General features: G+C 37.1%; 1 protein-coding gene across 1 annotated transcript; it reads right to left on the bottom strand.

Annotated features, from left to right (window-relative positions):
* Positions 1–23604: 23604 nt before the first annotated feature.
* LOC149190996 (uncharacterized) lies at positions 23605–26422 on the bottom strand. The gene is made up of 2 exons (XM_089413487.1): positions 26255–26422; positions 23605–26096 (listed from the first exon to the last, which is right to left on the bottom strand). The coding sequence occupies exon 2, from the start codon at positions 25324–25326 to the stop codon at positions 25015–25017; it is 312 nt and encodes a 103-aa protein (XP_089269613.1). The 5' UTR covers positions 25327–26096; positions 26255–26422; the 3' UTR covers positions 23605–25014.
* Positions 26423–27375: the final 953 nt, after the last annotated feature.

Here is a 27375-nt window from a genome sequence, read left to right on the forward strand (position 1 = left end):
GTAATTACTTTGACTTTCAATTTGTTGTTGACTGCATAATTATTTTTATTGGCTGAGACTAAGAGTAGGTGTATCGAATCTGTCAAAAATCAAGGCCAACCATCCCTAGGTTGGAGAAACTAAAAAATAATCTAGCAATAGATTTGAGGTAACAGTTAGGAGTCGAACTCAAGACCTTAGTAAACACCTATTTAAGTAGAGAAATGAAGGATCATTATTCGAATGAATCATAGAGACTACTCTCAAAATCCCATACTGAATATTTTTGTTTTATTTGAGTGAATTTGTGGGCATCCTTGTTTGAATAAGCCAGAAACAGAGACATTGTGTTCATGGAAGGATTTTACTATACGCGACACTTTCTGAGAGGAAATTGACTTGATGTTGAGGTAAGGTTTGTGTCAAATGATAGTGTTTGTTTTATCAGGATTCGATTTTTATTTGTCAGTGTGTCAAATGAAAGTTGGATCTAATAATTTTGATAAATGTTCAAAGTTCATTATGGAATAAATGTGAGGGGATGGATGTACTCAATTTGATGGGGTGATACGATATTGAAGGCATGAATATGTTTAGTACAATGTAAGGGGGGAATTTTCTAGCGCTCAACGAAGGTGAGACATTCCTACCACAACAGTTAGAACTGATAAGGCAGATTGTTCTCATTTGTCCATAGTTGGCACCATCGGATGTACTCATTTCATGTAAGTTGACTGATTATTCTGGTTTCTCTTTATGTTGAGTGTTATTGTGATGAGTTTCGATGAAGACAAATATGTGTTGATGTCTTGTTGATTTTGGTTTATCCTTCTCTTACAGTGGTATGTCAAGGCCTTGAACTATCTAGCTACATTTGGTTAAGGACAAAGAAATGTTCAGTCAAGTTTAAAAGGGGGGATTTGTTAGATAAAATTGATCTGACATATTTGATGGTGGAGTTCAGGATTGTGAATAGTTTTTGTTGATTTTTGTGCTGTTTTTGATGTATAATTTTTGGTTGCCCTAGTTTTGAAGGCTCTTGCTGACTGCAAGTAATAAGTTGTGCAATTTTTTGTTGGTGCGGAGATTGCAAAATGCACATGATGCCTATGTTTGTTGTACATTGTATTGTTGAACATTTGTTGTTTTGAGCACCTAGTATTGGTGAGCTTTTACCTATTGAATTTTCTTTGTAAATGGGTGTATTCTCGATGATTTTAGACACCTAAGATTAACTAAAATGTCTCAAATTAAAAATGTATTAGATATATTATACAATCTCGTTAGTTCCACTATTTATGAAGGTATACATGTCAGCAAAGTAAGTACTATTGATATCAAAACCCGTCTACACATATGCATTGGAGAGAGTTAAATTTCTCCAGATTGAGTCTCAAGTACAACAAGGCAATACTAATTCCAAACAATAGTTGAAGAGTAATGAAGCTACTTTGGAAGCAAATTTGGATACAACGGAAAGTCATGTTCAGGAAAGGGTATGCAAGAGTCATTTTCATACAGATGTGAAGCTTGTTGTTCCTAAATGTTTAGAAGGACGTCAGAATAAATTGTGCACAGCAAAAACATAACTGGTTTGGGATATAATAAAGATTTTTTGCATGTATATTTTCATGTTCATGATTTTTCTAAGCCTATACAAATTCCTACTGTTGGATTTATGGATGATGTTGTTCTAGAACGAAATGATCAATGCCAACATTGTGATAGAGTTGGATATGTAAAATATCATTATTTTGATCTTCACTTGTTTGAGCATTGTGGAAAAGTGCAATCACCATTCAAACAGATGTTCTAGAAAGAAGACTACTAAAAGAGAGAAGCTAAGTTTTGGATGGATTACTTATTGGGATTCATAAAAAACAACCAAGAAGTTTTACGGGTCATACCATAGGATATGTTTGAGAGTATTGACCATCCTTGTAGTGATGAAGAGTAATTCATCTTCTCACCCTGTATCTAACAAAGGGGGAATTGATGGAATGGATGTTCTACTATAGGTTTGATGATTTTTCAAGTTGTAGACAATATAAACTGGAAACCAAATTAATTGTATATTAATGACTGACTTAAAGAATGATGTACACAATGCACATATAAATACACAATGAAAATAGTTGATTCAGTTTTTGGGTTTTCTTGGACTCTAACAATTGATGACCATAACACATACTAACCCAACATTAATCCTCAGTATTAGGTGTCTAACATTCCCCCCTTAATCCAAAGGGATGTATCAAATTCCAAGAATGAGAGCTAAAAATGCAAAAATGCATCTCAGCCATGAGCTAAATGTGTCTCATAAATGGTTTTCAAGGATGACCACAAACCAAGGAAAGTGGTTTTTAAGAGAAAACCACAAATGATTCCAAACTAGCAGTTGTCCCAAAAGGTACAGAGAGAGGCCGATAGGATTATTAAATTGGAATTGTTGAATTTTTCTAGAAGAGTTAATTGGTTTGTGGAAAACTTTGTTTTCTTGCACTGGATCATTGTGCAATTACTTTTCTTTAGATGTTTCGTTTATATCTATATTACAAGGAACACATTGAATGTCTTATTTCATTTTAGAATAAGTTAATTACCCAAAATCAAGAGGTTAAGTTAATTATCCAAAATCAAGAAACCTCTATAGATGGCCAATACGAAGAATACATCTCATTCATATGCAATACCAAATCCAGCTTTTCTTTTCTCTGAGTAAAATTTCAAAAGCATGAACACATGCCATTTCATATGCACAATAAACCCAACTTCTAAGATTTCAATGCTTGGATGCAACAATTGTTGATGCATAGGAAGGCCTATCAGCCTAAACATAATCATCACACATATTTGACATATATAAACATAATCATTGTACATACTCGACATACATACTTATTTCTAATTGAAATCAATTCAAACAAAAACCCTAACCGCATATGGTTTGTTCATAATTATAAACATCCACTTCCCTTGCAGACGTTAATGCCTCTATTATTTTATGAACTTGGTGGTCCACTAATGTATTTGTTCATCGCGTTTTTCGGTCACAAATATTTGGCGCAAAATCGAACACTCTGCAGTCCTGTTCAATGTTGTTGATCTTTCTTCGAAAAGATGAAGCATACGCGGAGGCAGACAAGGGTTGGAACAAGCTTCTTGTGAAAATTTTATGCAAAAATTTCTCAGAACAACATAATGTATAGCCTATTGTCTGTTCAAGATTTTCACTGTTCAGAGATTGGAAACCGTAATCGAGCTAGAGAAGTTCCATTGCAATTGTAAGAACGTGAAGTCAAATACAAGATGCTAAACTTTAAATGACATTATTTTTTGGAAGGACTCATCGTATTTACTTTACCTTTTATGTAAATGACAGAATGCCTCAATCAAAGAGCTGACATAATGCCTCGATCAAAGAACTGAGATGCGTATTATAAAGAAATGATTTAGTTTGTTATTTTAATTTTCCAACGCTAAATGTTCACAATGTGAACAGCTGAACATCTTAACATAATTGAACTCATCCACGGTGTTAGTGTTTAGACAAGGTCTTCAAAACGTTTAACATGCAGTTACAACACAAATGAGTTAGGCTATTTATAAAATACTTTCTAAATGCAAACATTTACACACTTTGCCTAGCTTTGCCTTGTTTTCTTTACTACTATGTAAGAGGCTAAATAGGATTTCAAGGTTAACGGTTGAAGGCAACTGCTTTAGATCTTTGGATATTTTAACACATTTTTATCAGCTCAAATGGAGTGAAATGGATATGAGTTTTAGTAACTACTAGATTTAAATGAAGGTTATTTATATCTTGATAAAAGGTTATCGTATGTTGTTTTTACAGCAAACACAGATGGAGATATTGTTGCTCTGTGGTGCAGATTCGAATCCAGGCAGCCTTTTGTTTCCCTTCATCAACTTTGCCTAAATCAGATTGCAGACAGTAGCAATAAACTATGCTAGAAATCTCGGTGTCTGCTCCATCAAATAAAATTATAGACGGCAAGAAACAACAAAGCAAATATAATATATAATTGATTGGTAAGAATTCCGATTATCTATCACTAGGCTTGAAAAGCATTGTCATCTGATAAAACTCTTTCAAACTCAATCCATGCTTTACACAATTGTTTCCAAAGGATGGAAAATGAAGTTGGGAAGGCCACAGATTTGATCGATCACTCGCTAACGCCGCAGCATTGCCTCGATTGTCTCCTCTGCAAACCCAGCCTCTCTAGGGAAATCAGAAATGCTTAATACTAATCAGTGCTTTCCAAAATCCAGGCAAGAAGAACAGTGCCTGCCAAAAACCAGGGAAGAAGAAGAGCAACAACAACTGGCAGACCAAAGAAACTATTAACTCTGAGGCCAAGAGTGACATAAAATAATGGGAACAAGTAGTAAAAATATCTTCAAGTGTGACATAAAAGAATGGGAAAAAGCAGTAAAAAATATCTTGCCATGCACATATTTGGAAAAAGCAGTCACACTTCAAATCAATGGTTGAAAGTGTCTCACCTGATCCAACGGAGCAAGGTAAAAGTGTTAACAATTATTGATGCATAGGAAAGGCCTATCAGCCTAATTACAAGAGAACTCAAAGTCTCAACCAAAACCAACTCTTGAACCTTCATAATAGTTCTCAGAGCAACCAAAAATGTGGTTTTAAGGTGAACACTAACTCTGGAACTATCATTGTATTTCCTCGAACAATTATGAATCTAGAAGTGCTCATTCATAAACAACTCATTGAGCAAAAATTGAATTCTCTCTGGCTACAACTTTGGCTCTAACTGGTACAGGTTGTGGCTTAGACTCACTTGTTACTTTTCTCCTTTCTAAAAAAAATTAACTAGCAAACTCCCACTGATGAAGAACAATATTGCAGAATATGTATATATTAAGCTATCAGATGAAGCTAGAGAAATTGTTTTTCTTTAAGTATTCAAAGAAAATCCCAAGCGAATTTCGTAGGCCTCCACACTTCCCAATCTATTTTCACACTAAATGTAGCTCATGAGTTTGAATTCAATCCCAAAAACCATGTAGATGCTATGGATGAGCTCTCGTCCAATCATCACAAAAACAACAACCAGTATATCTATTGTCTACCAATGTATCTAAAAGGCTTGCAAATTATTATAGAACAAATAGATAGTTGACCCACTAATTCAATCCCATCTCAACATGACAAAATTAGACTTCCCAACCCAAGGTGCAGTTCGAACGTACACAATAAATTCTTGATGAGGGTACATATATGGTTTTAATCCAAAACCTAGCCATTTAGCTCCCAAACAACTACATACATCACCATCATCCAAGTAATTGTTCTGATCATATTGCTCATTGTTCTTCTTGGAATATTGAATATACTTTAGTCAATTTTGATGAGTGTACAATTGTATGACTTTCAACACCACACATGTAGAGGAGAGTCAATCGTTTATTGCTGCAAAAAGTCTGTGATCTATCTCTGCTAAAAATGAAGATGTGTTGAATCATTTTCCAGTTTTTTCTATAAGTGCATAACAAGTAATCTGGAGGTTGGCTTGGCTTGGATCATTAGCCTCCTATGATTCTCAAGACCAAGGATGGAAAATTATATGACAACCTCCATAAAATAAAATTAGTGAACGATGGAACACTACCACTCCTACTCATTGCTAAACCAACCCAAGTCCTTTTCGATCTCTAGCCAAATCGCATCTTTTGTTAGGATCTCATCTTCCATTGAATCATAGCTCCAACTAGGGAAATATTGAGCAAGTGAAATCAATGACTCTTTTACTATTGACCTATCTACATCCACGTAAATTCCTCACATTGGATCTATCACCCTCGACCTAGCTTGGATTAGGATTTGATGGGAGATACCACATAGAAATTAGTTCTCACTTAACAATCTATTTCTCACTCGTAAGGTGCTCATGCTTGATGCCCTTAAATTTCCAAACTTATGCTTTGATACCAAAATAAGGAAAAACAAAGATAACAGAAAGATACAGTAGAATTAGAAATTTAATTAAAATTGAAGCCCACACCACATAGAATGCATAATAAAGCCCTATTTTATCGCAATGGTATCGATTACTAGAAAATCACAATAAAATTAAAAATAATGACACCTATCCAAATCCAATTCACTCGTATATTGCTAACTAACAATTTTCTAAAAGACTACATTGGAACAATGAGAATCTAGAAGGATTCATAGGAACAACACATTCCTCCAAGAATCTAGAAGAATGCAAAGGCATAACACATTTCTCCCATTAACTCTAACAAGATCCACTACATTTGAACTTCAATTGAAATCCAATTGGTATGCCCTATGCTAGCTAATGGTCATTTTGTGTTCCATGATTGCTTTTAGCATTAAGAGAGGCATTGTCTAACTATTCTATATTTTTGAGTTATTGGCCAGAATCTACTTATATTTTTTTTTATTTGAATCGTGTTTTTCTTTAAAATCTCTTCTGGATACATAAATGGATTGAGCATCTTGAAAAATGCCTAGGGTACTCAAATTGTGTAGAATTTGTAAATAAAAGTTGTGATTCTAACAAATTCCTATTGGATTTTAGATAAATTTGATATGAAAATATGCCTCCACAACCTTTCGTAGCTAAACTATAATTTGTCATCATACATATTTTTATAATCAATATGAAAATTTAATAATAAAATTTAGTTATATGATAAGAAGTGAAATTGTAATTTTTCATTATTTAAATTATACTTTTATATAAAAAATAAATTAAACATAATATACTTTTAAAAATATCCATTATATTAAAATATACAACTTTTGGTTAATTTTAGCAATTTTTTATTCACGTAAAACTTTGATGATAATAATAATAATAACAAAAAAAAATTAAATCTATGATAATAATAAAGCAAATAACTCAAATTATTTTAATATAAAGAAAATATTTTATATTAAAAGAATAAAATTACTTTCATATTTTATTAATTATATTTATAGAAATTTATGTTTTGTAGTATGGTTTCTCTAATTTTAATTTAATTATCAAATGGGTGGTAGGGATATAATGACTGCATAACATTCTAGAATATTTTTAGTAGTATTGAAAAATCAATTGTTGAAATTTATGTTCAAAGTAGTTAAGATATTTTTGCTCTTTTAATTAAATTGATTAATTAAAAAAATATCTTATGAACAAGTATCATATGAAATAATGTTATGATTTTTAGGGAATGTGGTATCCATAAGCCATGTTGTAACGCCCATGAGCTGCAGGTGAGTTTGGGTGAAGGCGCACGATGAGGAAGTGTGGGTGAGCCAAACGAAACAACAGCGTGACGAGGAGAAACACACGAAGCTGCACATGAAAATGGCTAAGTGTGGAAGAGGGCGGAGGTTTATAGAATTATGCGGTCCCAGGTGGGGGCACCAAACATATGGGCCGACGTGTAAGAAAATAACTTGGAGGACCGAATGGGTGGTCGGCTGGGTGGGCCGACATGCCAACCATGGCAGCGAACAAGTGTATAAGTAAGTGGCATGGAGGAGCCATTCAACAAGAAATGAGCAAGTCTTCTAAGGATCCAAGTGTGCAGAAAAGGAGAAGTGCGAAGTTGGTTCTGAAATCTAGGCAAAGGTGCAGGCAGACGGGAGCCGAAGCACCCGAGCCAAAACGAAGAACGGTCGATCGAGGTTGTTTGAGGGCGTGACAGGGCATCCGGGCGAATGGTCGTTCAAGGTCGTTCGAGGGCATGATAGGGCGTCCGGGTGAACGGTCGTTCGGGAAATCGTTCGAGGGCATGGTAGGGCGTCCGAGTGAATAGTTGTTCGGGAAATTGTTCGAGGGTGCGGTAGGGCGTCCGGGCAAACGATCAATCGGGAAATCATTCGAGGGCGTTCGTGCGAAGAGTTGTTCGAGGGTGCGGGAAGGCGTTCATTCGAGAAGTCAGGTGAGGGTGTGGTAGGGCGTCCAGCTGAACAACAGGTCGAACGGAATGTGCGACGGGCGTTCAGGTGAATGGTGAAGAGTGAACGAAGGGCAAGTTGGTGAAATGAGTTCGAGTCGAAGGGTGAGTTGGTGAAACGCGCTTAGGTTGAATGAAATGAAGAATTGTGTGACGGTTGTAGGCGTTGGTGAATGAGTGAGCTGTGCACGAGGCAAATGATTTGAACGATAGTTTAGGTGACTTTGCCTAGGATCAGGCAAGGCTGCACGACAGGTGCAGGAAGTGAATTTGTATGTTTAAAGGTGAAATTTGGGGTTTCCGTTGGATGTAAACTTATATGTAATTCTAAAGATTAGTATTATTGATACGGGTAGATTCATATTGCAGGGAGTTTCCCCTCCCATGTTAATATGTCATGTACTTGAATGGCAATAATGTTAATATGATAAATGTGTTAACGAAAGATATGCTTAGCTGTTGAAAAATAAACTAAGTATAGAAAGTAGGCGTAGTCCATAACTACAAGTATTGGTGAAAAGAAAGTAGTTGGTGGTGCTGCACCTCCTATAGTGCGGTTGGAAGAGTACCACTAGTGTAGGGGCATGATAGGTGGTATCAGAGCTGATCAGGACAAGGAGCTGATCCCACTGCACTAGCGTGACAGGTGTTATCAGACCTGGTGAATTGCGATGAGAAGTTGATCCCACTACACTAACGTGACAGGTGGTATCAGAGCTGATCGAGACAAGGAGCTGATTCCACTGCACTAACGTGACAAGTGGTATCAGGGGTGATTCAGAGAATCAAGAAGGATGTCTACTTTGTAGAAAATGGGTTTTGCAGGGATTATGACCTTTGAAGAATGGCAAGGGCACACATCGGGGCCAAGTAAATTTGAAGGAAGTCTACTTGAAGAATCAAGTGTTTTGGAACAAAGAATTGCATAATGGAGCAAGGACTTGTTTGAAATGAGGGATGCTCTTCGTGCTTTGGTCAAGGAAGGGATCTCTGACATGAATAGGGATGAATCCTATTGACTTGTAGGGAAAGTGGACTTATTTGATGCAGAACTCAAGGAGTTGAAGATGAGGTAGAACTTGATTCGAAAGAAGCTAGAATGGCTAACTCTTGGGAAAAAGTAGTTCATAGCTTTCATTCAAGATAAGGAGAAAGCTGCAGATTATGATGATAAGGAAGAGGAAGCCGTGATGATTGAGGATGTTGCAAATATGACAACGATGGAGGAGGAACTTGAAAGTGTTCAATTTGGACCAGGATCATGTAGGTTGCAGACATTGGTGGATGAGGAAACTCACATGGAGGAGCCTCATGATGAAGTACTATTGATACTTGTGTTTCAGTGAGACTTTTGGAAGATGAAACGAATGCAGGGAAGAGCAAAATTAGTTTTTCGATGCAAGGGAGGATCTTTCCATGGATGTCTACGAAGAGACCGTGTATAGAAAAGGAAGGATCATTGACTGTTACAGGGCTTGTTGGGGTTGTTTGTGACCTTATGACACAAGGTACGAAGGCCCATGAAAAGGGAGGAACATGATGATCATTGCAGAGGAATGGGTCATGATTTAGCCACATGGAGAATTGGCTAAGTTCCCAGCATGACTCATGGACAGATTGGAGGAGGGCACACACTGGAGTATGGTGATTCTTGGGTGGATTTCTCATGGCCGAGACCAAGAGGAAGTCTTGGTGGAACCTTCAGTGGGGGAGCCATGGTGGAAGAGACTCATGTGATAATGATACGGTTAGGTGACCAAGTTCACTTGACCGATTTGTAGTACTTGGATGAGGATGACTGATTATTGTGATGGGTCTACCTAGTTAGACAACATGGACATCTTGAGTCATGGAGATCGAGTTGGAGACATGAAGCATGGCAGTCTTATGCAGGGACATTATGCAAGAGTACTTGTAGAGGTGTCACTTATGGGAATCTAATGAGGAGTGCCAAGGCAGGGATGTTTTTCATGTGGATTTACTAATGTGACATGGAGATTTTTTATTTATGAGCTGATGGGGATGTTGTGCAGTTGAGTACAACAAGGCCATGGACTTGGGTGGATTTGTGAGTAGACTATGGAGCATTCCTACTACATGGGAAGCTGAGGCATCTTGCAGAGACATTTGGGCCAAGACATGTATGCTTGCTTGGATGATGGTTCAAGATGACTCATGGAGCTCATAATAACATGAGGTTGTGAATTTTGGAGAATTCATATTATGGTGGACTTAGAGGATCTGATTCATTGAGGAGCTAACATTAGGGACTTTGATGCAGAATGGGGTGCATACTTTTGAGTACATGTATGGGTGTGCATGAAAGAGTGACTTGATGAGGAGGGCCAATATGAGATACTTTGGAGTGATAGAGTTGCAACGATGATGATGCCTTGGTGGCAACACTTGGGCATGGGTTGAGCCGAGACTTAACCACTTATGTTACATGGGAGATGAGACAAGTGTATACTTGTTTCCTTGGCAGACTTGAGGGATGACACATTGCAGATATAATGGAGGGTTTCTTCATGAACTTGGATTTGGTACATCGAGAGTCGAGTTTGATGAGAGGATTTCTTCATATTGAGGAGATGGCTCTTACACATATGGATGATGGTGTTGGATAGATGCGACTGATTTCATATAGCGCATTAATACCAAAAATCATGGACAAAATGTTGCAAATAAGATGAAGACTACTTCATGGACTTGGACATGGCTTATATTTAGATGGAAATGGATTCTTGATTGGGTTGATGTTGTGACAGGAGTCTGAGAAACGACTGATGATGGCATGAGAATGTGCATTCTTATGGTTTGAACGTGACAGTTGGATTAGCTACCCGACTAGTTCAAGTCATGAGGGCTAACAGTGTACAGAGATGTGTTAGCATTGTGTTGGAGTATCATGGCAGCAATTCACACGATGATGATACATGATGAGGTCGACACAGTATGTTGCAGTAAGCATGTAGCTTGAGTTGGAGAGGCCAACCTTCCACAATGGAGCAGTATGTGGAGATTGCAACAATATGTGGTTGATGATCATGGATTGAGGAGAGTTTCCAATGAATGACATACTGGTGGGTTATATGCCTTAGTATGGGTATCTTGGTGACAGATGGTTGCTGGGATGGGAGATTGTCGAGGACGACAATGAATTCAAGTGGGGGAGAATGTAATGCCCACAAGCTGTAGGTGAGTTTGGGTGAAGGCACACGATGAGGAAGTGCGGGGGAGCCAAATGGAACAGCAGCATGATGAGGAGAAACACACCAAGCCACACATGAAAATAGCTAAGTGTGGAAGAGCGCATAGGTTTATAGAATTAGGTGGTCCCGGGTGGGGGCGCCAAATGTATGGGCCGACGTGCAAGAAAATAACTTGGAGGACCAAACGGGTGGTCGGCTAGGCGAACCGACGTGCTAACCATGGGGGCGAACAAGTGTATAAGTAAGTGGAGTGGAGGAGCCATTCAACAAGCAACGAGCAAGTCTTTTAAGGATCCAAGCATGGAGAAAAGGAGAAGTGTGAAGTTGGTTTTGAAATATGGGCGAAGGTGCAAGCAGATGAGAGCCGAAGCACCCGAGCCAAAACGAAGAATGGTTGTTCAAGGTCGTTCAAGGGCACGGCGGGGCATCCGGGCGAACAGTCGTTCGAGGTCGTTCGAGGGCATTGTAGGGCGTCCGGGCGAACAGTCGTTCGGGAAATCGTTTGAGGTCATTCGAGGGCACAGGAGGGCGTTCGGGCAAATGGTCATTCGGGAAATCATTCAAGGGTGTGGGAGGGCGATCGTTCGAGAAGTCGGGCGAGGGCGCGATAGGGCATTCGGCTGAATGACGAGTTGAACGAAACGTGCGATGGGTGTTCGAGTGAACGATGAATAGTGAACGAAGGACGAGTTGGTGAAACGAGCCCGGGTCGAAGGGCGATTTGGTGAAACGTGCCCGGGTCGAACAGAACGAAAAATCATGCGAAAGTTGAAGGCTTTGGTGAACGAGCAAGCCGTGCACGAGGCAAACGAGCTGAACGACAGTTCAGGCGACTTTGCCCAGGATCGGGCAAGGCTGCACAACGGGTGCAAGAAGTGAATTTGTATAAGTGTAAAGGTGAAATTTGGGGTTTCCCTTGGATGTAAACTTATATGTAATTTTGAAGATTAATATTATTGATATGACAGGCTCATATTGCAGGGAGTTGCCCCTCCCATGATAATCCATCGTGTACTTGAATGGCAATAATGTTAATATGATAAATGTGTTAACGAAAGATATGCTTAGCTATTGAAAAATAAACTAAGTATAGAAAGTAGGTGTAGTCCATAACTACAAGTATTGGTGAAAAGAAAATAGTTGGTGGTGCCACATCTCCTATAGTGCGGTTGGAAGAGTACCGCCAATGTAGGGACGTGACACATGGTATTGTAACAAAGCCTATTTATAAGGACTTCCATGATAAAGTGGAGAATGAATTTCCATGCATAACAATTTTATTACATGTTTTATAAAATGTACCATTTCTTGACTTTTACATTAATCATTTTTATCATTAATAATAATAATAATAATAAATATAGTTTATTTAATTTTTTTTGTAATGTAAAATATATCACCATAACCAACATTTACTAGATATTTAATTTATATAACATAGCTAATTTTCATTTAATTATATATATTAAATTCTATATCTTTTTTCATTAACTTTTATATTTTTATTGCATATATTGTTGGCGAGAGAGGGATACACCTTTGACGCTGGTTTTCTTTCATTCCCTTCGAGGGGACCACTCATTTTTGCTTATTTAATTTATGTTTTCTTATGGCTACATCGTTATGATCTATTATGTATTTGTCTTTTTTATATGCCTGAGCTTTGCCATATCTCACTGTTTTTTCCTTTTTATATGCCTGAGCTTTCCCATATCTTGCTGTTTTGTACAGGCAATGGACATCTTATTTGCTTATTTAATTTTCGTCACTAATAACCAATATGTAAAACATGTGTGATATGAAGCTGAATGCCTTATGATCTATTTTTTTATTGTTTAGATGATGCACACCATTTAATAGTCCTCCCAATATTCACATATGTACTGGGTTTTATTAATACAATACGAGCGTGGGTTTTATTAATACAATACCAGCGTGTTTTTTCCAACCTGGAAAAAACAATTACCTTGTTTACTTATATATATATATATATATATATATATATATATATATATATATATATATATATCTATATCTATATCTATATCTATATCTATATCTATATCTATATCTATATATATATATATATATATATATATATATATATATATATATATATATATATAACACAAATTAAATTATTGTTGTTCTTAAATAATTTAACTAGCATTTGCACCAGATGTTGCAAAGGAAACGCCGTAAGGCATAAAGTGCAGAAATCCATTATCCATGTAGTGTGTGCATTATTCAACAAGGTGGATCTCTCTAAATTTGTTGCAAACATTTATGTTGTTGCATTGCTAATTTATTTAGAATCTACTACTACCTCCTCTTCTTGGAATATTAAATTTCTTATCACAATCCCTCTGATTATTGGCATCACAAATTTTTCCACTTTAGTGGCTTTACCTTCAACCTAAAGAAACATGAATTTGAGTCACTCAATTAAAAAGAAATTGCTAAATTGCTATTTATCAGGTTTTGCATAAAAACAATTAATAACTCATATTTACAACCCTTTAAGTCTTGTATTTATAACTCATATTTATAACCCTTTAAAATGAAACTATCTATATTTTTATTAATAATAAAAAGAATCTTCTTTATAAAACTGACACTCATATGCTACTCCTATATATTTATCTTATATTTAATATTCAGTGTCCATCAATTGAATGACAAGTTGAAAGCTCAACTTAATTTCACCTTTTTGAACTCCTTTGTGGGAATTCATGTCCCATTAATTTAATGGAAAATTGAAGTTTCAAATACAGTACACGTTTTATACCAGATTCGGAGAGTTCATGAACAAACTTTCAAGGTTTTGATGGATTTGGGTCATTTGTATTTTCTCTGATATTCCGGGTCGTTTGTATTTTCTCTAATGTTGACTATATTACAAAAGCCAAAATCTCTTGGATTGTGGTGAAACCTTGGCTAAACCATAATCCAAGTGGAACCATGAACATTCTAGGATTAGCGAGTATATTACGAAACCCAAAATGGTGTAACCTTGGCTAAACCATAAATCCAATTGGAACCATGAACAGTCAAGGATTATCGTCGCCAAAAACATAAAAAGGTACACTATTTATATTAGTATACGTCCAATAAAACTTGTTGTACCATATTGTGGATTCCTGTGGCCAACCAATGAGAACCAAATACTATACAATAGTCTGACGAATAAAGGCCTGAAGCCATAGACAGTTTCTTTGCACCTGATACACTGATTTTATATACCTATTGCTATACACAGAATATAGCAAGCTGCTACTGTTCATTCCATGCACAAATTATGACAATTTTCATGTATACCGTAGAAACTATTATACAAATCAGTTGTAGAAAGAACAATCTATTTTGAGTTAGTATCCAGAAATTTTTGACGTATACCAATCTTAGTTCAGTTGAAAAGAATTCAAAATCTCCGTGATGAGCAGTTGCTTAGGTGGTCCAACGCATGTTCTGAATGTAGGGAAGTCTGAAATTCTGTTGACTGTCATTCAATGTGCTTAGGAAGTTCTATTGTTGGAAAGTTTGATTGGGCTGCATTGAATTAAGCAAGGCTGAAACATTATTGTTGACGTTGTAGTTGTAGTTGTTCTCCATGTTGTTGAATCTCTTTGCAGGGTTGGTTTCATCGTCCCCATATGCTAAGGAGAGGGTCCTCTTGAGAGAATTGAATTTTTTGTCATTCTCCACTGCTAACTCTTCTTGTTTTGGGGCAAATTCATATCGGAAATCGCTATTGTTGTCATTGTTATTGCTGAAATTGTTGTGAGAGAGGATGGAGGACTGGACTTGAGGTAGTCTATTGCTGTTTCCATTGCCATGCATGGCTTCATCGTTTAAAAAACCATCTATGAAAGGATCGTCACTCTCCAACAACCCACTAAAAGAGGCAATTTTGGGCAGTTGCAGTTTGTTTCGCTGATCAATATCAGGGAAAGAAGCCATCACTTCATCTGCACTTGGTGATTCATCTTGTTCTACCCCTTGTACTCTCTGAGAATGACCATTTTTCTTGTAAATTCGGCACAACACCCAATCATCAAGCTGGAGGACAGAAGTACCATCAAAATCAACAATACCAATTTTAGTTGAATGAATCAATTCCTATTCATAAAGAATCAAAACACAAGAACTGTGAAAGGAAAATCATACATATTGATCAATAGTCAAGAAGACATCACTTTGTAGGGTGTGTTATTTGTATTTACACAATTGTTTTTTTTATTCAATAGAATACTTCTTCCAGTCTACCTCCTCTCCTCTGATCCAGGTAGTTTTCCAGGGCATCAGAAGCCATGACTATGGCTCCTCTGTCTTCTTGATCTTTAGACTTGAAAGATCTCATCAGCAGGTTTGTCCAGTCATCAGTGGTTGCAGGATGCAGTGGAATGCAGATACAAATAGGGATTTCTTGGATGGGTGGCTTAAATTCAAAATCAAGCATTTCACAGACTGCAGGGAATTCCACGCTGGAAACGTCCCCCACATGATTGAACAAATGGCAGCCACTTCTTATGCATTGCAGAGATGGCAGTATGCACAGGGTATCCGGCACTTGTTGTAGTGTTCCAGGCATCCTCTTACCAAGTAAGATTGTGATATCTCTGACTGTCCTGAATACAATGCAATTACAATTGCATCCAGGGATGTTATGTGAACAAATCTCTTGAATGGCACCTGCACATTCGGATGGAATTTGGATTGAAGGAGATGTTAATGCATCTTTTAAAGGAGCACATTGGAGCAGTATGGAGGCCACATCATGGGCATTGCATATATATTTCATGAATTGCTGGATGGAAGAATTGATGTATCCATTGACAACATTACAACAGAAGCTTCACTAAATTCATGTGTGGTGGTCATTCCAAAATTATCTTTATTTGATTTTGGGACCTGTGAGGGTGGCCATGAGATCCCTGGTACCCATTTCCAAATAAAGTCTTCCTCTTAACAAGCTTGTAATAAAGAGTGCCAGATTTCCTAAACAGGCCAGTCCCACATCACTTAAATTAACTGATCCTGTCACAGTGTCACTTAATTCGAGCTGTGCTACGACAATAGCAGATAACCACACTAATTAAACAACAAACTTTACCACTAACAACTGGATCATCATATATATGCTTCCCAGCCCATCTTTGAACACCTCCATTTCAGTCTAACTGAAAGTTTTTCTGTACTTACCTTTACAGAAGCTCCTATTAATTCACTGGATCGAGGTTGTGCTTAATCATAAACAAGAATTTATCTAATCAACTAATTATACTCAAGAACAAAGTTGATCAAGTAATCATAAACAAGAATTTATCTTCCTCTGCTCAATCTATATTGTGCCTTAATTTTTTTCATAGCAAAGTGGGGCAAATGATATGTTTGTTGATGGCTTTTCTTATGATATCAGAGTTTTAAATCTTGTAATTGGCTTACTATAAAAATTTTGCTTCAATATCTATTTTCATTCAGATATGAAAGTGTTAAATTTTTATACTAAAGTGATTCATTCCTTGACACCTAATTTCATTTTAACATAAAAGTGCTAAATTATTGTACTAAAGTAGTCCAGATAAGATGATTTCCTTGGACGAAAACCCAATGTTAGTAATAAAAATAGTATGCTCTATAATTTCCAATATGAAGATCAACCTCTCTGCATTTTCCAGGGCATCAAAAGCCATGACTATGGCTCCTCTGTCTTCCTGATCTTTAGACTTAAAAGATCTCATTAGCAGGCTTGTTCAGTCATCAGTGGTTGCAGGATGCAGTGGCATGTAGATACAAATAGGGATTTCTTGGATGGGTGGCTTAAATTCAAAATCAAGCATTTCAGAGACTGCAGGGAATTCCACGCTGGAAATGTCCCCCACATGATTGAACAAATGGCAGCCACTTCTTATGCATTGCAGAGATGGCAATATGCACAGGGTATCCGACACTTGTTGTAGTGTTCCAGGCTATTTGAGCTTGTCTTATTATTGTTATTTTTTTGCATTGCTCCATTTTATTGATATAATATTACTTCATTTTGGTATTAGAGCACGGTGTGATATGACCATTATATGAGAGATAGAACTAGACTGTGTGAAAACCTATATAAATTTCTAAGGTCTGCATTGAAAATAAGTTGCATCCAAAGTGTTGTGGGTTTTGTGGTGCGTAAGATTGAAGTGCGTGACTACGTGGAAGTGTGAGTATCTATGTGGACGAGAGACTCAAAGGATGGGAAAAAAAGATGATACTGATTGAGCGAGTGGATTTATCTGTGAAAGCATGGAGGATGTGCAACTAATGGAGCTTGAATAACACACTTCATTGTATTCTCTATTTAATAAAAAAGCTCTTTTTGGTGGTGGTTGAGTCGCATTTTTTTTTTATAGTTGTTCATGTCCTCAGTTGGAGTGGGACAATATATGTGTTCTCTTTGCTTTTTTTTTCTTCTTCATTCTTTTTTATGGTGACAAATAATATAGTTCTTCAAAGCTCACAAGTTTTAAGTACTTTTACTAGAGAAAAAGAATGTACTTTTACTAGAGAAAAAGAATGGAACCAATGCTTATCAACAAACATCTATGGGAATTAGTAGTTGATGGTTATTATTGATGAATTAAGTGGATATTTATTAGTTCTTGAAGAGATTTCTTCAAACGAGAACATGGAAAATGCATTCTCCAAAAAGAATAGGGGACGAGGAAGAAGTACAGGATAAGTTCATAATCAATTGATTCAGAATTAGAATACAAATAAGAAAAATTCACAAGAATATGAATTCATTTCAAGAGGTAGAGGAAGAAGTTCAAGTCAATTTAGAGGAGGAAGCAAAGAAGGATCTCATGTAAAAAGAAGAGAAAGAGATGGGAGCACAAATGGATATGAAGAAAGACAAGGACCATAGTATTATTATTATCACAAATTTAGTGAGCTTGATGAAGATTTCTATGAATAACTGAGAGATAATGAACATAAAGGTGTTAACATAGTTGTTGAGTAAATTAAAAATGATAAGTTATTCATATAAAGTTTGATGGCACACAATCAAGAAACTTATGCATGATATATTGATTCGAGACCCTCAACTCATTTGACATCTAAGGATGAGTTGTTTAATATAATTAATGACACTTATTATGGTAGAATCATATTTGGTGATGATAGTGTCTTAAAAGTGAAAGGGAAAGGTATAGTTGCAATTGTAGCATTGCATGTGGAAAATAAGCTTATCCATGGCAAATTGCCAACATCAACATTGAGGAAGAATATACTTTATATGGGATAGATGTTGGAGAAAAACTAAAAGTTAATATTTGATAATAAAGAATGTGCAGTCATGCATAACTTGACTAAAAATGAAATTATAGCAAGAGAATAAATTACTGAAGACATAATTTTCAAGCCCTTTTTTATTCAAGCAACTCACATAGTTTGAATGCGACAAAGGAAGTAAATAGTGTTCTTTGGAATTTATGGTTAGGACACTTGAATTTTCAAATTTTGATTTTTTTAAGGAATAATAACAGGGCGTATGGTATTATGTCAAAGTGGATGTAGTTCTGTAGAATACTTCTTCCAGTCTACCTCCTCTCCTATGATCTAGGTAGTTTTCCAGGGCATCAGAAGCCATGACTATGGCTCCTCTGCCTTCCTGATCTTTAGACTTGAAAGATCTCATCAGCAGGTTTGTCCAGTCATCAGTGGTTGCAGGATGCAGTAAAATGCAAATACAAATAGGGATTTCTTGGATGGGTGGCTTAAATTCAAAATCAAGCATTTCACAGGCTGCAGGGAATTCCACGCTGAAAATTTCCCTCACATGATTGAACAAATGGCAACCACTTCTTATCCATTGCAGAGATGGCAGTATGAATAGGGTATTCGACACTTGTTGTAGTGTTCCAGGCATCCTCTTACCAAGTAAGATTGTGATATTTCTGACTGTCCTGAATACAATGCAATTACAATTGCATCCAGGGATGTTATGTGAACAAATCTCTTGAATGGCACCTGCACATTCGGATGGAATTTGGATTGAAGGAGATGTTAATGCATCTTTTAAAGGAGCACATTGAAGCAGTATGGAGGCCACATCATGGGCATTGCATATATATTTAATGAATTGCTGGATGGAATAATTGATGTATCCATTGACAACATTACAACCGAAGCTTCACTAAATTCATGTGTGGTGGTCAGCCCAAACTTATCTATGTCTTTGATTTTGGGACCTGTGAGGGTGGCCATGAGATCCCTAGTACCCATTTCCAAATAAAGTCTTCCTCTTAACAAGCTTGTAATAAAGAGTGCCAGATTGCCTAAACAGGCCAGTCCCACATCACTTAAATTAACTGATCTTGTCACAGTGTCACTTAATTCGAGCTGTGCTACAACAATAGCAGATAACCACACTAATTAAACAACAAACTTTACCACTAACAACTGGATCATCATATATATGATTCCCAGCCCATATTTGAACACGCCCATTTCAGTCTAACTGAAAGTTTTTCTGTACTTACCTTTACAGAAGCTCCTATTAATTCACTGGATCGAGGTTGTGCCTAATCATAAACAAGAATTTATCTAATCAACTAATCATACTCAAGAACAAAGTTGATCAAGTAATCATAAACAAGAATTTATCTTCCTCTGCTCAATCTATATTGTGCCTTAATTTTTTTCATAGCAAAGTGGGACAATTGATATGTTTGTTGATGGCTTTTCTTATGATATCAGAGTTTTAAATCTTGTAATTGGCGTACTATAAAAATTTTGCTTCAATATCTAATTTCATTCTGATATAAAAGTGTTAAATTTTTATACTAAAGTGATTCATTCCTTGACACCTAATTTCATTTTAACATAAAAGTGCTAAATTATTGTACTAAAGTAGTCCAGATAAGATGATTTCCTTGGACGGCAACCCAATGTTAGTAATAAAAATAGTATGCTCTATAATTTCCAATATGAAGATCAACCTCTCTGCATTATCCCAGCCTCAGAAAGACAGCAGAGAGGTTGTTTTAATACCTAGTGAATGTGGTATTGCCCTAAACAGTGATAAAGGCTCCCACAATATCAAACATTGCTCAATTAGTAAACAAAAAGAATGGACAAATTACTGAAACAGTAAACAAATTTTCTGGCACAAAAAGAAAAGGTAGAAAAAGAATGGATACACTACTGAATCAGAAAAAAAAAGTTCAAAGTTGAGAGGCTAAGAAGTGAATGAAAAAGGATGGATACATTGCACAATCTGGAATGGAAATTTGAAAAAAAATAGATATCTCTTGTTGGTGTGACTGATGTTGATAGATTTGAGGTGGAGGTGGAGGTGAAGTTTGATTAACAAATTCCTGTTGTTGATATTGCTGAGTTGGATTCACAGACCGGTTCAAGCTCTGCAAATGGCCAATGGAATATCCAATAGGCTCTGCCCCATAATTCATAATATTCAAAGTGGGTTCTCTGTCAGTAATGGGTTGTTGTTGATATTGCTGAGTTGGATTCACAAACTGGTTCAAGCTCTGCAAATGGCCAATGGAATATCCAATAGGCTCTGCCTCATAATTCATAATATTCAAAGTGGGTTCTCTGTCAGTAATGGGTTGTCTGTAGGGATCCCTAATCATCGTCTCTCTGAGGTCATTGGTACCAATCGAGGAGAAAGGGTAGGCGGCATTGCCCTGCCTCCCATGTGAATGGGGACAGATTGGCGGAGAGCAAACACCGAGGAAGGCAACGATGTTGATGAGAATGGTAAGGGGAAAGAGTTGTAAAGCCCTGCAGAGATTCCAGTGTGTAATAAGTGTGTCCTGAAGATAACCTTGATAAAGGATCCCTTGCACCGCCATGATTCTCTGTGTAATCCATTTGGGACACTCCATTGGGCACATGAATCTGTATAGAAGAGAATTTACCACGAGAAGTGGAAACATCTTGCTCTATTGGTTGATCCTCGGGGTTGTTCCTCTTTCGGTCATTTGTTCCTGAATTACATCAAAATTGAAACAAAAGAAGTTAGTCCACATTAATAAACTGAACTTTTCTGAAGCCAACACGTGAATCTACCCGTCTAGGCATTTGCAAAAAATGTTGCATGGGAGACTGTAATGTAAACTGAACACTGAGTACCTGGAGAAGCGATATTTCCATCAAGTTTAGACAGATGAATTTTCTCAGAAGACAATTTACCAGCACAAATGGAAACATCTCGCTTTGTTCGTTGATCCCCGTTCAGTTTTACAGAGGCCCCTTGCTACAGAGAACCTTCTCTAAAAACCTTTCAACGTTGAAAGGATAAACGAATTAACTTGCAAAGAGGTTAATCAATTTCTTTCGTAATCACAACCACCTTAAGAACTGTTTACATATGGAAAGTTTAGAATCACATCAAAAATTTCTAAATCCTACCCTACGCAATATTTAATTCCAACATGTTCAAAAACATTTTTTATGAATCACATCAAAATTTCCGAAATTCAACCCTAAGTAATATTTAATTCTAGCATGTTCAAAAACATTTCTTATGAATCTCTAGGGATTTCTGTTCTGCAATCCTGAAGCGTCTCAACTGTCATAAAACCTTAAAGAAAATTTTGAATCTAATGTGCACAAAACCTAAAACACAGACCATTTTACGCTCAACAGGTTGAAAGCTTGGAACATTTAGTTTGCCCCTTCATCTTGAGCTTTGACAAAAGCTTCTTCCTCAACTTTGCGACCAGCAACACTTTCTCTCTCACCATACGACCAACAACACTTTCTCTCTCACCATAGATCGGTAAATGGGCTTCAGAATTTCCATCCTCTGTAAGCTAGGCATGGGCAGCATCTCCTTTATGTAGCTTGTGGCGTTTCTTGGATGGCATATCTCTTTCTTCCTTTACTGAATCATCTTTTCTGTTTCCAAGAACATTGTCTTTGCCAATGCCTACTGTGTCCTACTCCTTTGTCTTTGCCATTCCTAACATGGACAGGTCTTTTTCCCTAACATATGCAGCTCATGAAGATAGCCAGGGAGGAACAGTAACGGATCACATGGGAACATATTGGCGGAGAGCAAACGCCGAGGAAGGCAACGATGTTGATGAGAATGGTAAGGGGAAAGACATTCCTAACATGGACAGGTCTTTTTTCCCTGACATATGCAGCTCATGAAGATAGCCAGGGAGGAACAGTAACAGATCACATGGGAACAGATTGGCGGAGAGCAAACGCCGAGGAAGGCAACGATGTTGATGAGAATGGTAAGGAGAAGAGTTGTAACGCTTTGCTGCCTTCCCTTGATCGAACGATTAAAAATCATCTAATCGTCTAACACATAATCTAACGACATATAGGGATGACACGTAGATTTTAGGAAAGTTCATTTCAGAGGGAACACCTTACGGCGTAAATATTTTAAGAAAAAAAAGACACAGTTGAAAATTATAATAACACCAATTCTTCTAACTTACAAATGTATATATATAATTTATGATAATAACTATGATTTTGTTAAAGATAAACTCTCCACCATAGATTTTACTTGGTTAACAAACCCTAAATTTAAGTAAGAAAAAATTTCTGCTAAGTTGCGGCTATATGATGGAATCTCTTTTAACATGTTCTTAAAGACATGAAATCAAGCTATCAATCAGCCTCATAACTATGGTTCTGCCAGTGTTGAACTCTCACCATTATTTTTACTTCTTTAGCAAACCGTAAATTTAGCTAAGCTAAAATTTTGGCTAACTTGCCTCCAAATGATTGAATCGCTTTCAACAACATATTCTTAAAGACATGAAATCAATCTACCAATCACCCGCTTTTCCTTTTATCGGCCCAATGAATTTAAGGCTTGGGAGCATCTGCAACTACTACCACTCATTGGATTTATCCTTCCTTTCGCTCCTCTCCACACGAATCCCGGGATTTTTCCACCATTACCTCCCTTTCGCCCCCACAGGCGAGCTGGTTCTGTCTTTCCGTAAACAGATATTTGATCGTTGTCTAAAACATATATATGAAGAATATGCTGTGTTTCTCTATAGTTTCAGTATCCAAATTACGTTTTTTCTGACGCAGTTGACTAAGTTTTAATAAAGACACCAGTGGGGCGGCGCCGACCGTAGTTAAAATGTATTTTCGAATATATAATTGAATTTAAAAACATTAAATCTTTACAACTTAAATATTCTATTTCAATAATTCTTACTCAATTTTTTAAATAAAACTTATTAAAAACAACAAACAAAAACTATAAAATCAGAAAACTATCTTTACTTATGTAATCATTTTTATTAGAATTGGGTGAAACAAACAATCCACAGAGTCTGTAAATTGTTTTAGGATTTTCAATGGTTCTAAAAATATTCAAAATTTATGAAACTATATCTTGAGAAGTTTAACCTATAAAGTCATATCGATCGAAAATATTACTTAAAAGTAATCCATTCTAGACAAATTTATCTCACTCTCAGTTAGAATAGTCACGCTTCTCGGCCGAGGTAAAATTTCAGAAAAATATTTTGCTGGAGTTGAACATATTCCATGTGAGGCTTCTCAGTTTGACTTGGTAAGTTAATGAGGTACAGGTTAGCATGGTTTTTGAGTAAATTTATTTTTGATTTTATTGATATTTATATTAAAATTTATTGCTGTTCCTCTTTCGGTCATTTGTTCCTGAATTACATCAAAATTGAAACAAAAGAAGTTAGTCCACATTAATAAACTGAACTTTTCTGAAGCCAACACGTGAATCTACCCGTCTAGGCATTTGCAAAAAATGTTGCATGGGAGACTGTAATGTAAACTGAACACTGAGTACCTGGAGAAGCGATATTTCCATCAAGTTTAGACAGATGAATTTTCTCAGAAGACAATTTACCAGCACAAATGGAAACATCCCGCTCTGTTCGTTGATCCCCGTTCAGTTTTACAGAGGCCCCTTGCTACAGAGAACCTTCTCTAAAAACCTTTCAACGTTGAAAGGATAAACGAATTAACTTACAAAGAGGTTAATCAATTTCTTTCGTAATCACAGCCACCTTAAGAACTGTTTACATATGGAAAGTTCAGAATCACATCAAAATTTTCTAAATCCTACCCTACGCAATATTTAATTCCAGCATGTTCAAAAACATTTTTTATGAATCACATCAAAATTTCCGAAATTCAACCCTAAGTAATATTTAATTCCAGCGTGTTCAAAAACATTTCTTATGAATCTCTAGGGATTTCTGTTCTGCAATCCTGAAGTGTCTCAACTGTCACAAAACCTTAAAGAAAATTTTGAATCTAATGTGCACAAAACCTAAAACACAGACCATTTTACGCTCAACAGGTTGAAAGCTTGGAACATTTAGTTTGCCCCTTCATCTTGAGCTTTGACAAAAGCTTCTTCCTCAACTTTGCGACCAGCAACACTTTCTCTCTCACCATACGACCAGCAACACTTTCTCTCTAACCATAGATCGGTAAATGGGCTTCGGAATTTCCATCCTCTGTAAGCTGGGCATGGGCAGCATCTCCTTTATGTAACTTGTGGCGTTTCTTGGATGGCATATCTCTTTCTTCCTTTACTGAATCATCTTTTCTGTTTCCAAGAACATTGTCTTTGCCAATGCCTGCTGTGTCCTGCTCCTTTGTCTTTGCCATTCCTGACATGGACAGGTCTTTTTCCTTAACATATGCAGCTCATGAAGATAGCCAGGGAGGAACAGTAACGGATCACATGAGAACAGATTAGATAGCCAGGGAGGAACAGTAACGGATCACATGAGAACAGATTGGCGGAGAGCAAAGGCCGAGGAAGGCAACGATGTTGATGAGAAAGATTAGATAGCCAGGGAGGAACAGTAACGGATCACATGAGAACAGATTGGCGGAGAGCAAAGGCCGAGGAAGGCAACGATGTTGATGAGAATGGTAAGGGGAAAGACATTCCTAACATGGACAGGTCTTTTTCCCGTGACATATGCAGCTCATGAAGATAGCCAGCGAGGAACAGTAACGGATCACATCGGAACAGATTGGCGGAGAGCAAACGCCGAGGAAGGCAACGATGTTGATGAGAATGGTAAGACGAAGAGTTGTAACGCTTTGCTGCTTTCCCTTGCTGCTTTCCCTTGATCGAATGATTCAAAATCATCTTATCGTCTAACATATAATCCGGCATATAGGGATGACAGGTAGATTTTAGGAAAGTTCATTCCAGAGGGAACGCCTTACCGCGTAAATATTTAAGTATCATGGTTCTTTTCGACGACCTAACTGGTATCCAATACGATAAAAGTAAACAAAAACCACCCAAGCTATAACCGCGGGCTAAATAATATCATACACCTACGGGGAGATGCTTTTATATTCAGATCCGTACGAAGCTATACACAAATTTAACAGATTATTTCAAAATTTTCCATACTATTCTCCATAAAATTTAACCTTTCTATTTTCCTTCTATTAAAAATGTCGAAATTTGTAACATTCCTTGTCCTATTCATATTAAATGCGAGAGCAGAGCCCCATGAAGCATTTCAAAGCAATACCCATGTTGCCCAAGAAATCCCCAATTCAACGTCTTCTGTAACACAACAAACTACACGTATGCTAAACTGTTTGCTCTTTTTCTGCTTCCATTCCTCGAAGAAGAAAAGTAAATATCGCTGACGGAAACATTCACTTGTTTTATGATTTCAAAAATGACTTCCCTATTCGAGGACAAATAATTTGAACAGCTTTATTGCAGTAACTACCTACATACTTCTCACATTTGATATACGATAATGTTGAAACTGGTAAGTAGCGGAACAATATATAATCATTGCCAAAGTATCAGAGTTGCCCTGCATAAAAAATTGCTGAGAGAGGATTTAGTCTCTCTGCACGGATCTTCCTGTCAGGAAACTAATAGTTTCATCCGATCGCCTTTCTATCTTCTACTACAATCTGCAGAAGCCCTACGATCATCACTCTTTCGTTCCACAAATATATATAATATAAATATACATCCTAAATAGAAATCTATGGCCTACAACATATACCGAAATTAAGTCTCCACTGTAACAAATTCAACAAACTGATCAAGTTGTTGATAAAGAGATTACCTCCTCGGAATCCTCCAGAGAGTTTGATCGGCAGATCCCATGGAGGCTCCGCCCCACCTGCATTCAGAACGAATCCAGGCATCGCCTTTATAAGCTTACCAGAGGTACCTGAACATGTCCGGTGGGTATCCCATGGGCATCCCGTGGGCATATTCCGAGAAAGGTTGATGGCTATTACTCTCGAAATGTAACAGTAAACCGGGGCAAATAAGTAACATAACAGGAGCAAGACCAGATGCATCACGCATCGACAATCCCGCGACAATGTGATTAATGGCAAACATCCGCAAAGCGGTCGATTTGACAGCACAATATACTTTATAATTTTAGAGTTTAGTTTGAAAATTAATTAATACCAAAATTGTCCTGCATCACACTAGCATATTCGCATCTTAAAAGCATATTCGGCCGCTGATATGTCGCGGTCTATCCCGACGCTGCTTTACGGAATAAGTTGGTGAATTGATTTAATTTTCAACTAGCTCGCATTTCCCCAACCTATAGGGCCCCATTTCTGCCGGCTCTCGGTCAAGTGGGTTGTTCCTGGGCAGGTAAGTTGACGAGTCCCAACCCACGCGTCTTTAATCCGTCACCGCCCGCCGATCCCTTCGTCCATGCGCCACCGGTGGTTGAATAATTCTAATGTGAGTCGAAAAGTAATCATTCCAGTTTTGTGTGAATAATGATAATGCATGTCGAAAAGTAAATTATCGTTTTTTATTTCATTTTTATTAATCTCAGCAAATTTTGAAAAGATTACAATCTAAACATAAACTTCAACAAAGATCACGTGAATAAAACGATTTGAGTGCTGAGTGGTTCGCTCGATGAAGAATTAACCAGCTTATCATGGGGTATTAAATGTCCGCTTACATATCTTAGATATTTCTCGATAACACATGCCCGTGGTGAATAATAGCAGTGTGTTATCAGATTATCTCGGACACACCCACGCGGTAACTAAATAAATAAAAAATAATAACATCGTGTTATCGAAGTATCTCGGACACATGTAGTAAACGGGCATTTAATGCCCCATGGCAGTTGGCTCGATTGGCTCACTCTTTTAGAGTGCTTGTTGTTTTCCTGCGGCGACTGTCCCTTACCAGCTACAGCACTAC

The sequence above is a fragment of the Pinus tabuliformis genome, chromosome 3_1 (genome assembly GCF_031772625.1).
Source record: "Pinus tabuliformis cultivar Carrire ecotype Pingquan chromosome 3_1, CPIR1, whole genome shotgun sequence".
NCBI lineage: Eukaryota > Viridiplantae > Streptophyta > Pinopsida > Pinales > Pinaceae > Pinus > Pinus tabuliformis.